The 12,767-nt window shown below is 40.3% G+C and overlaps 1 protein-coding gene across 9 annotated transcripts in view; it reads right to left on the reverse strand.

Annotated features, from left to right (window-relative positions):
- Nucleotides 1–12,767, reverse strand: part of CEP350 (centrosomal protein 350) — a 69,324-nt gene that overhangs the window by 37,803 nt on the left and 18,754 nt on the right. For 7 of the 9 annotated variants that reach the window (XM_015636579.1, XM_033516276.1, XM_033516275.1 and 4 more), the window contains 9 exons: nucleotides 9,459–9,602; nucleotides 7,996–8,651; nucleotides 7,536–7,657; nucleotides 5,222–6,273; nucleotides 4,460–4,613; nucleotides 3,103–3,266; nucleotides 2,002–2,191; nucleotides 452–672; nucleotides 175–338 (listed from right to left, as the gene is read on the reverse strand). In XM_015636579.1, coding sequence (XP_015492065.1) covers nucleotides 175–338; nucleotides 452–672; nucleotides 2,002–2,191; nucleotides 3,103–3,266; nucleotides 4,460–4,613; nucleotides 5,222–6,273; nucleotides 7,536–7,657; nucleotides 7,996–8,651; nucleotides 9,459–9,602 — 2,867 coding nt within the window. The remainder of the gene's footprint in view (nucleotides 1–174; nucleotides 339–451; nucleotides 673–2,001; nucleotides 2,192–3,102; nucleotides 3,267–4,459; nucleotides 4,614–5,221; nucleotides 6,274–7,535; nucleotides 7,658–7,995; nucleotides 8,652–9,458; nucleotides 9,603–12,767) is intronic. The other 2 variants (XM_015636577.1, XM_015636580.1) reach the window with 2 other exon arrangements.

The raw sequence follows: 12,767 nt of genomic DNA on the forward strand, positions 1-12,767 counted from the left end.
AAATAAGAAAGGTAACATCCTAAAAAATGGCCATTATCAGAGATGCCCCATAATGCCCATTATGATTTCTCTGCACTGCTAACAAACCCTAACTTGATTAATTTTCTTGCAAACAAACAATAAAAGAAAAAAAAAAAGAAAAAAGGTTAAGACAAAAAAGTATTTTCCTGTTACCTTGAGAATCTGAGCCAAAGAAACACTCTCCTGCTGGGCAAGGGAAATGCCTCGTACTCGCTCCAGATCCGAGAGCTGCCGCACGGACTCCTCGATAGCGCTCAGGTAATTCAGCTCTGCTGACAAACGGTGCTGCAGCCCCGCAGGGGAGAAACGCATGCACCCTGCAGGAAAAAACACACACTGCTCACCCTCACAGACTTCAGTGTCCCACATCAAAAGCTCAAGAAAAAACACTAGCTGCTCTGGCATCAGCATGGTGTTTACAAATACTCACCGCTTGCTGAGGATGCTCCTGCTGCAGACCTGCTGGTTCCCACGCCCACGTCAGTGAAGGCCACGTTTGGCTTCAGCCCTGGGGCTGTACCTCCAGAAAAGCCAGCAGGTGACTTGACTCTTTCTGCTGTATTGCCTACAGAATCCAACTGCAGCATTTTCTGGGAGCTGGAAGATGGAGAAGAAGTTGGTGTCTTCTGGGGTCTTCCCTTGTCTGAGAAACTGACAGTGAAACAAAACCAAAAGGAGTTAATAATTTCTCCTAGGCCAGCCATTTGATAAAATAGAGGAATAACCTTGTTCTTCCATTCCTACACACAAACAGATCCATGCAAAGGGCACAGCCTGCTCAGGATATGCCTGTTTGCATATGCTCAGTCTGTCTTCAGGAAATGGCCTTATGAGATTTAGGTTTGTCCCTAAATCCCAGTTCAGAGTTCATTTTCTAAAGCACCCTATTTCCCCCCAAATATTAAGCCTAGTTAGCACATAAACAATTTTTTTAAAAAAAATTAACACAGTATCTTCATGTTCTACATGACCAGACAAACAGTTTCAGTGCCTCCTGTTAGGTGCCTGGCATGAGAAAGTCAGGAGGCAATCATCTCCATGTGCATTTTAAAGAGTGAACAGTTTTGTTATCAGCACATGGATGCAACTGATTGTGAAAAACCACTGCCCTGAGTCTTGATCTCTCTCCTGAAATGCAATGGAGACCAAAATTTGACCTGAACAATTTGTAAGATACTATGGTAACGCTTCCTGAAAAAAGACATTTCTTTTTTAAACAGAGAAAATTATATAGATGCTTCTTAAATTTACTATTTCAATTTTACTAGGCTGAAGAGGATTAACAGAGGCTGTTTAAACCCTTTGGAAAGACATTCTGCTTCACTTGGCATATCTTAGGAGGTCAAAGGACCTTTCAAACCCAATCCTGGATGTCAGCAACAGTCATCAAGAGAAGCCAATACCTCCAAACTGTTCTAAACCAACACAGAATGAGAGATAACTTGTATTATTTGATGCTTTTTAGAAAAAAGCGCAGTGAAAACTGAGTGTTTCATAACCACCTTCATTGGACAATTAGCAGAAAAACTGCCCTTTTAGCTAACTAAAAAGAGGTTGCAACAGAAAACATATGTTTCTTTCTTTTTTAATACACTCTTTTCCAAGGATGTCTCAAAAGGCATTGACTCACAGAGCTGGATAGGTTTTGTGAGTGTTAGCTGAACTCAAGTACAACCAAAATTGTCTGTGTTTCTACTGAAAAAAGAAAGGTGACTGCACAGGTTGAATAAACCCTGACACATTTCTAACAGACCTCTGCTAGAAGAGGGAAACAAAAACTGCATTTCAATGCTTAAGGTACTAAACATGACAGGACACCAGGTTTCATATTTAAAACACAGGGAAAAAATATTTCAGGCATGCACATCCTACTAACATTTGACCATTTCTTTTACTTCCCTTTTGCATATCCGAAGACACAGCCAGTAACACTTCCAAGCATCACTATATTTGCATAAAGTCTTGTAACATTCCTGTTACCTCATCAGGGAGTGTCCAGACAAGTTTTCCAGTGTGCTGTCTGTATCTGGGTTCTGCTCATGGTCTTTATTAGAAATTCTGCTACTTGGTAAGGATTTCTTAGCCTGTTGGGATCCCCTCTCTAATTCAGACAGTATTTTATCTTCTTCCACAGAAAAGTGGTGAGAACTTCCATTGAAAGAGTCCAACCCTAAGAAACAAAAACAGTGTCAAAAGTTTGTTTGGTTCTACATGTGAATACCTTGCCATCACAAGCCCCAAAACAATGAATTGAGAAGTTTTTCCCTGATTAAAGAAGCTTTTGGATCAGAAGTCTAAAGATCCAACAAGCAAGAAATGTAGAATTGGCAATGAAGTTCTCTCCTGTATATTTTGTTCACAGCCAAAACTGTCACTCAGCTTTCATTTCAGCACATTATCAGCTTAAATAAGGAAAATACAGATTTAATTATTTACTACTAATAATCAGAATACAGCCTAGCTTTTTGAGGAAAAGATAAAGAATTTTGAAAAAAACAGGAAGAGTGATAATTTAGAATGCCTAATCCTATTTTTGTCATGTTTCTATTGGCTTAAAGCCTAGCTTTTTTTATCCATTGCTTATATACTATGAGTGCACCAAGCCTCAAGCTTCTTCATGCTTTTGTAATGTACAGGTTACCATAGAAACAAATGTATTTATTAATTTGTGCACTGATGAAAACTAACTGTGATCCAAAGACAAAGCATTCAGGCAAATTTGCTGCCACTTCACAAACATGGCCATAACTCAGAAGCCTATTGGCATTTTCTCAGTACAGAATCTAAGGATAGTTCCCACACAATATTAAAACTAACTGATTTATTAGAAGGCTGGCTTAGAAAAGGAAACTTTTCATTGCTGTTAACAACCTCTTGCTTATTTAACTTTAAATTACTGTATTTTAAAGTCAGGGCATAATCAGAGTCAAAAAGAATCTAAGAAGGAATCACTGGAGGAATAAATCGATCCATCATCCTATCAGTATTAGATTATAGTTTCCAGATATGTAGGATTGCAATTTTCCTAACAAGAAAAGCCTTCATAAAAAAGAATACTCTACAGCCAAGTGCTGCACTTACGTTCCTTTTTCCCTCTTTTTTTAGAGGAAGCAGATGAGCGGGAAGACGCTGCAGACCGGGGTCCAGACGAGTGCTGAGAACCAAACTCCACAGAGCGAGGATCAAGGGGAGACTTCCTACTGGGAATTTCTTCCTGAATGCTTGAATTACTGCTGCCAGCAACACTGAAAACGAGCACATTGATGGTGATTAAGGACTTCCAACTCCCATGCTACACTGTGCACAAGAAAAGTACCACACTTGGAATCAGAGACAGATGACTAAACTGCACTAATCAGCCCATCCAGAAAAGCATTTTCTAGGTTTTGAGATTAAATGCTATGACAGCTAAGACATTGGGAAGTTTGATATGATATTGAACATACTGAAACATGCTTCCAATAATATGAAAGACTAAAAGATGGATAACAACTGTCCTCTCCAATTTTAACTCTCAAAGAGCTATTTGACTCCATATCTGAACAACATAAGAATGACTGCATTTTTTCTGCATTTCAGATAATCTCTGGGCATACAGACGTATATTTGTTGTTATACAGATATCAACTGCCAGAAATACAAGCAATTTTCAATAAAGGGTTACAAAAGACTTGCAAAAAAGAGATGCCAACGCATCATACACTAAATAATACCAACAGAAGAAAGAAGTTTTAATCAGAAAGATACAATTTTTTGCAGCCAACATTTTCAGTGTGCAAAGTGCCTTTTAACTTCTTTTCTTCTGAAGTTAAGGATCACTTGTGGCATCCCCCAAGGTGCCCAAAAGACATAAATATAACTCATTACAAAAAAGAAGGCCTTGGAAAATTCAGGAAGCCATGCAGTAGACATGGAGAGTCTAGGATCTACAGTCTTCAAATTTTGATCTGAACAAAAGCTTTTAAAAAATTCATACAGACAGTTTATGTATCTGTTACTAAGTAAGCACTGACAAATGCTTTCTGAAAGCAATTGCATATTTACTACAAAGTTTTGAAGTACTGAAGGCATTTTCAGACTTACAAATAGCTTTTCTATTTTTTCTGAATTACAAGACTACACAACTGCGCATCATTGCAGCCACACAAGTTAGAGAACTAATTTTCACTGCACTACAAAGGATAAGAATCTTGTCTAAAGCGACCTGTCTGGCTAAAGAACAGCAAAAATGAGTCAGGGAACAGGAATACTGGACTCTATTTTAACTATGCTGGCTGCTATATTAAGTGCAAGGTCCTAATAAAGTACTTCATCAATTTGACAAGTACAGTACAGTGCAGCAGAGAAGATATCCAGCATATTATGAAACAAATTTTGAATTAACTATTTTCTCTTGAATTCTCCATTTTAATTTTTTTAGGAAGTCTAACAGAGTTACCTGAGATCACGTGAAATCTTTTTGTCTGTTAAAGTGCTGCTTCCCTGTGATGAGACAAAATCATCCTCGTAAGAAGCCATGCTCTCTGGAGGGCTCATGGCAGGGAGCAAAGGGCGCAGAAGGGCAGAGCCTCCATTCAGCCTTTCTTCAAACACTGAAGGGTGGAGAGAGAAGGGAGAGGACAAAAATTATAACAAACACAAACATACATCAAATAGAAATTAAAATGCTCCCAACCATGAGTTACAATGACTGCCTTTCAAACACAAAATCATCAGGAGAACAGCCTTACAGCTGTCCCATGGCAGTTTTAACAGAACATAACAAGCACAGTCTTCCTCTTTTTGCAAATTATCAAATTCTTTACTTTATTAACATACTCCAACCAAAACATTCTTGAAGAGCACAGTGCTTTAGAGTCATCTGCAGGAAATTTTATGCAATCATCTTTAAAGAAAATAACACGAAGGTAAAAAGAAAAAAACCACAAGACAAAAATCAACTTCTCAGAGAATACTCCTTCTCAGATTGAGGAGCTCCAGGCCAGTGTCAAAGTACTCATAAAAAGAGGAATAAATCTGTACAGAAAAGGAAAATGAAAGAAAGCCTCCTGCATGAGACAGCTGTAAATCATGTCTTACACAATTCACATTTGATACCTCTGAAAGCACATTCTTTAACTGTGCAGTGTGAAGTGCTTGGAGCAGTAAGACTGGGAAAATAGCAATTCACAAGAACTTTGAGAAATGTTCCCGTTTTTACCTTTTCCATGAAGTTGGTAATTCTTTGCAAAGATGTTGATGACACTGTGGGGGCTTCCCTTTGCCAGTTCCTCCCAGGGCCCCTTGCTGTGTGTGTCACTTGTCTGAGTGAAAAGTGGGGAGTACCTCTCAGCTGCTTTCTGAAACTCCTTTATGGGCTCAAAAGCATTTCTCTCCCGAATGCAAAAATCCTTCTCTTTTAATGTCTCCAACATTTTCAGTGGTAGCTGTTTGTGCTGGCCTCCTTCCTCTTCTGAGAGGTTTTCATCACTCAGGAGAGGCCCTTCGCTGATGGAGTCAATGCTGGACTCGTGAGGAGTAATGGCTTTGCTCAGAGGATATGCCTGGTTCTCATGCCCTGGGGAGTCTGTTTGCCTCTTGGATGAATGTCCCAGGCTCCCTTCATGCCTGTTAGCAGCAGGAGACCTCAATCCAAGGCTCACTACATCAGTAAGAGGTCTGATGGTCTCAGGGAGCTTTTTAAACTCACTAAGGTTGCCTACCCCAGGAAGGTTGTCATCAAATGCTGTATGAGACATGCAGGCACCCAACATCCTTTGAATTCTGGCTGAAAAAGTATTTTCATTTTCCTCCCTCACAGGAGGACTCACAGCCTTTGCCCACTTTCCCTCATCCTGGTTTTCTTGCATAAATTCTGAGTTCCACATGGTACCATAGTTGATACCAGTGCCAGCCAACCTTTTGGCTTCAGTTTCAATCCTGCTAGAAAGGGAAGCAGCTGTAGCTTTCAAAGCCTCAAGACGATCTAATTTGCTCTTATACTGGCTGGCAGAAAGTTTTACTAAGAGGTTTTCCTGTGCAGCAGATGAATTCAGGTACGACTGAGGCATCAGGGACCCCACAGGGGCAGAATGGCTCATCCTGCCTGCCAACATTGCATCACACTCCTTTGACAGAAGGTCCATCTGCTCCAGACTCCAGTGCTGGGAACAAGGGCCTCCACTTGAGCCCAAGAGAGCTTGTGGGTGGTGGAGCTGGACTCTTGGGCTCAACCTGTCTGGCTGTACCCATGGAGGCTCCATCAAATCGCTCCTGAAATGAAAAGTCAACATTTATGTTGATGACTTGCACAAGTATTGATGTCTTAGATTAAAGCATCGTGGCCACAGATTTGATTTCAGGACAAAATTCTTTTTGGTGAAATCAGAGGGGCAAGGAATGGGACAGCAAACAGACACACAAAGTTATTGAGTAAAAAAAACACCAAACCAAGCAACACAGCACTTCCCAAATCTGAAATGCCACTGATGGTGTACTCTTTGTTTTAGGGTTGCAACAAGCTGAGTTTTTTCAATGTCACCAATAATTCTTTTCCAAAAACTTCCTGACTCCAAAAGGGAGAAATTTCTTTTTTTCTCCTTATCACCTGCCCATGTCCAGAACACCTCAAAAGTCCCCCCAAAAAACTACTTCTCTGATTACTATGAGGGTCTCTGAATACCCTATGCAGTCCTGTGAGTTTCTTCTCTCCTCTACTATGAGCAATTACAATTTTTCTTTATGATGTTACACTAACAATATTTACTATATGGTTTAGCTTTTTATTCTACACAAAGTAGTAGATGGCATTCTCTGAGTTTCCTTGAACTTTTCCAGAAGGGAAACAGGTCTCATTGCACTTACTAAGTCAGAGTACAGATACTGAAGCAAATATACACTTAAGAAGTAGTAATTAATTATGTAGTTAAAAATTAAGACACTTGCACAACGGGGATACCAAGGATATCAGCGTTTTTAGTTCATTACATCTTGGTTAGGCACCTTGACTTGCAGTAAGAAAACTTTGATAATACACTGAACAATTCAAAATTGGGAAAGCTGCCTGAAAACAAATAGGGAAAGGCTAGCTCCAAGCAGAAGCAGAGGTGTTTGGTACTTCATAGAGAGTAACTAATGGCTGAATCCAAGACAATAGATTAAACAGCAACACTGAGCAAATCAAGTAAAAAAAAAAATCAACAGATACATTCATAGGATCAGCTACTCTTGCCCAATGGCAGAGGAAATAAGAGTGTCTCAATATGAAATACACATCCCACTGATGTCAACAAAACATTACCAGCAACCACCATTCACTTATTTACATTTATTTACACACTCGCAAGCCAGCCATAGCCAAAATTTTCATACGGATTCCTGTATCAGCTTCCTCTTTACTGCGAGGAAAATGCTGTAATTGATGTGAAGAAAATTACTCTCGCTGGAACAGGAACTCAAGAGTCAAGGCTATTTTCACCTTTCAGTGGTGAAAACAGGAGCACCTTCCTCTCTCTCCCAAGGCCCCATGTGCTCACCTCAGTAGTGGCAGCTGTGGCTCCGAAAGGGACATGTCACTGCTGGAAGATGCACTCGGAGGACGCTCTTGAGCCTTGTTTTCTTTGTCAGATTCCCCAGATGGTTGATAACCAGGTCTGGGCTAGAGATGAAGACAACCAGAAAAATGCATTTTCAAAAGTGTGTCAGAGTTTAGGAGCTCTTGCCTCATTACAATTGAAAAGGCTATCCAGAATATCCAGAATTCAGCCTCTCCTTAAAATAGACAGATGATTTTCAGTCAGCTTTCTAGTAGGTCTTGCTAGGCCAAAAAGCAGCCACTATCAAGTTGAAATCACCGTGTTTAAGCAAAGCTACGTATTTTGTTATTTTTTCTTAACCAATAACCACCAGAGCAGCACGAGTTACAACCTCCCTAAATGTACCATCTCCTATTCCTGCAAACAACTGCAAGACATTGAGTTAGTGAATCAGCTGTACCTGTGTTTCCTGCACTGTAGGCAGCTGAGGTGGCTCTTCTAAAAGTGTTCGTTCCAGCAAGAGTTTGGAATAGGTTTCCTGTAACCGTTTGGCTGCTGAAGGCTCAGGAGGAGGCACATTCTTCACTTTACTAACAGCCTCCTTCTGCTTTCTGTAGAGCTCTTGGAGCCTTTTGTTCTTCTGTTCTGTTGCCTCCTTTTGTGCTTTCTTCTCCTCATTCTGCTTCTTCTTCCTCTCCTCCTGCTGCCTGATGATGTACTGACGAACCTCATCACTGTCATAGTGGCGTTTCTTAGAGATCACCTGAGGCTCCTCACTGGCTGCTACCTTGTCTGGTTTCCTTTTAGTTGGACTGTGGCTCCTCAGATTTTGAGCAGGCAAAACAGATTTTTGATTCTGCTTTTCTACATCTGTCTCTTGCTTTGTACTCATGGAATCCAATTGCAGGTCATCAAGAATTCCACGTATCTCCATGGGCAGGAAATGCTTGTTTACAGAGGCATGATCTTCTTGGTTATCACCTGGAAAAGCAGCTTCCAGTTTTCTCAGATTGGTCTCAGACCGTACTTTACTTCTTGATCTTTCAGAACTTCTTGAAGAGCTTTTACGGGTAACATCCAATCTAGAATCAGAACCTGTCCTTCCAATGCAGCCTGCTAAAGAATAAGATGTCAAAATGTCAGGTAACAATCAAATTTGGGAAACAGCTGCAAAAAGAAGGATGAGGGAGGAGGGCAGAACTCGCTGTAAACAGCTCTTGGCTTCACTCAGTGTCACAGTCTGAATGTAGCAGCCTTTGCTCAGACTGAGCCCACACCCTTTTCTACTTTTACCAGCTTTACCACCTCACAGGCAGAGGAAGCAAAGCAGCTCCCAGCTTGCCTTATTGTCCTGTCTGAGTTTCTGGATAAATTCTGAAAAAGGCTGGTGGAGGAATCAATGAATATGATGCACATGGATGGATGACATTATACTGATGTGGAAGAACCACAATTCCTGTTAAACTGGGATGCTCAATCACAGTTTATGGATTATATACAGCACACCTGGAAAATTAATCTGGCCTGTGGAACATTGCTAGCCATTCCTTCCCCCATTGGCCTCAACAGGCAAAGACAGTTTGCAGGTGCTCCATTTTCTGGTTGCAACCTATACCTCATCTTTTCCAGATACCCCAAGCACCCATGCAGCATGTACTACCCCTCAAATCCCATGTGCAGGAATGGTGACACCAAAAAAAAGTCCATAATGCACGCAGGAACAGAGGTTATGCACATCAGCCATGGCTGTGAGTGAAATTTCCCCCCACCTCCCTCAAATTCCAGGTTAAAAATAGGAGTAATTTTGGTAAGAAACTTCTATCTCAGAACATTCTATCTCTGAAGTCTGCTCTGGTCTGCAGACATGCAGTGTTATATAATAAAGTAAAATGAAGTAAGTCCAGTGATAAAAGAACAGCTTACCAGACTTGGCAGCTCTCTCTCGGCCTGTTCTGTCACTGGATACAGCTCTTCTGTCCTGTTCTATTCTGGGAGCTGGACCTAAGATCTTTTTTACCAGCTTTTGTCCCTCCCGCCAGGAGGATGCACTTATCACATAGTTTCCACCTGCAAAATAAAGAATAAATAAAAGTCAAGCTCTAAAGGATTTGCCATGATATCAGGAAGAAGTATTCATTGCAGCCATTCATCATTTCTGTACCATTTAATTCTGAATTAGTGGTACAGCTGCAGTGACACAAACAGAACGCTGATGTCCCACTGTAACACCCAAAACACAGTGCAGCACATTAAAGCCCTAGAAAAACTGATTTAGAAAAAAAGAACAGGTTATGCAGCTCTAAAATACACAAATAAGCCTTGCTAGGGACAGGGGTAATATTTCTAGAGCTGTTCACCACCACTCAAATATGGAAAATAAGAAATAAAAAGATAAAAACAACTAAAATGTTGCAATAAGAGGAACAAAAATAAAGGTGAGATATAAAAACCCCTTAACCTTCCTACCAAAATAATATCTGCTAATACCCTAGGAAAAAACCACAAAATTACTTTAAAGGTTTTTACATATTATTAATTGTTGAGACACATGTCTTGTGAGGAGGTTAAAAAATATCAAGCAGCAGATGTTTTACACCAATGCTAACTCACTGTCTCTTAGCAGGGACTTCTATTCCAGCACTGAAAACAGTTAAGAATAAACCCTATTAGTTGACACACAATTCAAAGATAGAATACCTTGCAGGTGACAGAAACACAAAATGTTCTAGGATTATTTTATCATCTTATTATCATATAATTAAATGATAACAATTGGTTATGGTGGCATCTTTAACCAATATTGGGTAGATTAAATGACAGGTTTATTCAACTCACCTTTCAACACACTAACCTCCAATATTACTAATATTTTTTTTTTTAATAATAAAAGCACTTTGGAGAAAAACACAGTATAAAAAAGAAAATTTAATTAGATTAATTCAGATAATTAATGGTCTGTAAATTAATCAGACCTTTCAGGGGTACTTAATTGCTAGAAAAGTACCTAACTTGAATATACAATTTGCAGTTGATTTTTAACAATTCCACTTCAGGTTCTATCTCCAAGCACTCTGCCTAAAGAGACCCAGCTACTGCAGCATGAGATCACCACAGCCAGACAAAAAGGACACTGTACTGGGCCCAACAGCACTTTGAAGACAGGATACCAACAATGTCAAGTGAAATCCAGCACAGCAGAATAATTGTTTTGGCAAACCCAGTCCTCAGTTTCCAGCCCCCTTTCTTGTTGTTATTTTAACCAGAAGTCTGCAGCCCACTACTCAACCCTTTGTTAGCAGAACTTCTTGCCTGCATTGTAAATTACCCAAGTATTTTATAAAAGTCAATTTTTATTTTATTTATTTATTTCAAGCTGTCACTTGAAACACGTCACTACAAGCCTCTCTGAAACAGAGGCATCAGCCAAAGGGGTTCTCCTGCAGAACTCACTGTTCTCAATTAGTTCTGTGTGTGTTTAAAGAGCCAGTGTAAAGTGTCATCTTCCATTTCAAGTCAGCTGTTTAACTAAAACACGCCAATGGGGCAGAACATGAGCCATGGCTATTAATAGCCGTGGTCATGGTAAGCAGTTTCTTACTGCAGTGACTGGAGGAGGATGGATAAGAGCTGGTTCTTGTCTTCCAGGGATTTCAGGCCATCATTTTCTGCACATTTAGTACATTGTAACAAGGGGTGGATTTGTATATAATGGAGGGGCTGGAGCTTGGAGCTTTTGACTCCCTTGAAGCAGAGAGGAACTCCTTGCAAGGGAAAAAGCAGAGGAGTGGGCACTGATCTCTCCATGGTAACCAGTGACAAGACCTGAGGGAATGGCCTGAAGTTGTGTCAGGGGAGGGTTAGGTTAGATATTAGGAAAACATTCTTCATTCAGAGGGTGTTTGGGCACTGAACAGGTTCCCCAGGGAACTGGACACAGTCCCAAGATTGACGGAGCTCAAGAAACATTTGGACAACACTGAGGCACAGGGTGGGATTGTTGGGGCTGCCCTGTGCTCCTGGGAACTGTCATAAATATATAAGACAGCTGAGTGTGATTCCTTAAGCAGGGATTGAGCAGCATAGGAGGGAGCAAATCCATGCTTATCACTTGAAGTATTAGTATTCCTCACCACAAAATATTCACAAGCAGGATTTAGAGCATGCAGAAGCACATATTCACTCTCTAAAAATCCTTTGTAATAATTTTTAAAGCTGCTTTTTCTTTTCTTCAAAATGTTTACAGATTATGGGTCACTGTACATAAGGAGAAATGTAAAACCTTAAGAGGGGCTCAAAAGGTGCCTAAACTTACACATATTTAAAGAAAAGAAATTGCTCTATGTGTGATTGCAGCCATAGCTACTCATTTGGTATGAAAACTAAAAGAAAATATAAAGAGTATCTGGAAATCTTCCTAATTCTTTTGCTGCCAATGTCAAAGATTCACACTACTGGAAAACTAAGAAGCACTGACAGAATTCCACACATCTTTAATTTTATTTTCTTCTATAAGGCATAGCTCTAGAGTAACCTGCTTGCATCATCTTCTCTAAATAATTAAATTGTATTTAATAATCAGTGGAACTGTCAGACAACAGTGGGTATAAAAAGTTCTCAGTTGGTAAAAGAAATAAACATTTCTTTAAAAATACCAAGATTTGGAAGACTAATCAGGGAATGTGTGTTTACATTCTTTCACCAACTGAAAAAGCCAGGACTGGGTTAAGCCAGAACTGAAGGTGCAGAATAGCAACAAATTGAAACGTGGAAGAACAATAACCAGAGAAGAACCAGGAGCATCCTGTCCTCTGCCTCCCCACTGAGAAATCATCCCACAGAACACCTTTGACTGCAGCCCCTCCTCACCTGATGGGAGAACAACTCGGCAAGTCCCACTGGCACTGACTTTAATATGATGTCTCAGCATTGCTGACTGAGCCATGGGTCAGGCTCTAACCAGCTTCAAACAGAAACAGGATACAGAGCAGAGCTACTGCTTCTTTTTGTTTACATTACCCTGACAGATACCTAAGGATATCTCTCTCCCCACAAGAAACTCACCCTCTGCAGCAGTTTCCTCAAGGTGCATACAGCAAGTGAAAAGGCAAAAAATTAAAATAAACCCCCAAAAAAGTGCACACAGCCACCAACCAACAACAAAACCATACATAACCCTCAATGCAGCACAGAGTACAAACTCACTACAACAGCATGGCTGCACATCTAAGAAGG

The sequence above is a fragment of the Parus major genome, chromosome 8, assembly GCF_001522545.3.
Source record: "Parus major isolate Abel chromosome 8, Parus_major1.1, whole genome shotgun sequence".
Taxonomy (NCBI): domain Eukaryota; kingdom Metazoa; phylum Chordata; class Aves; order Passeriformes; family Paridae; genus Parus; species Parus major.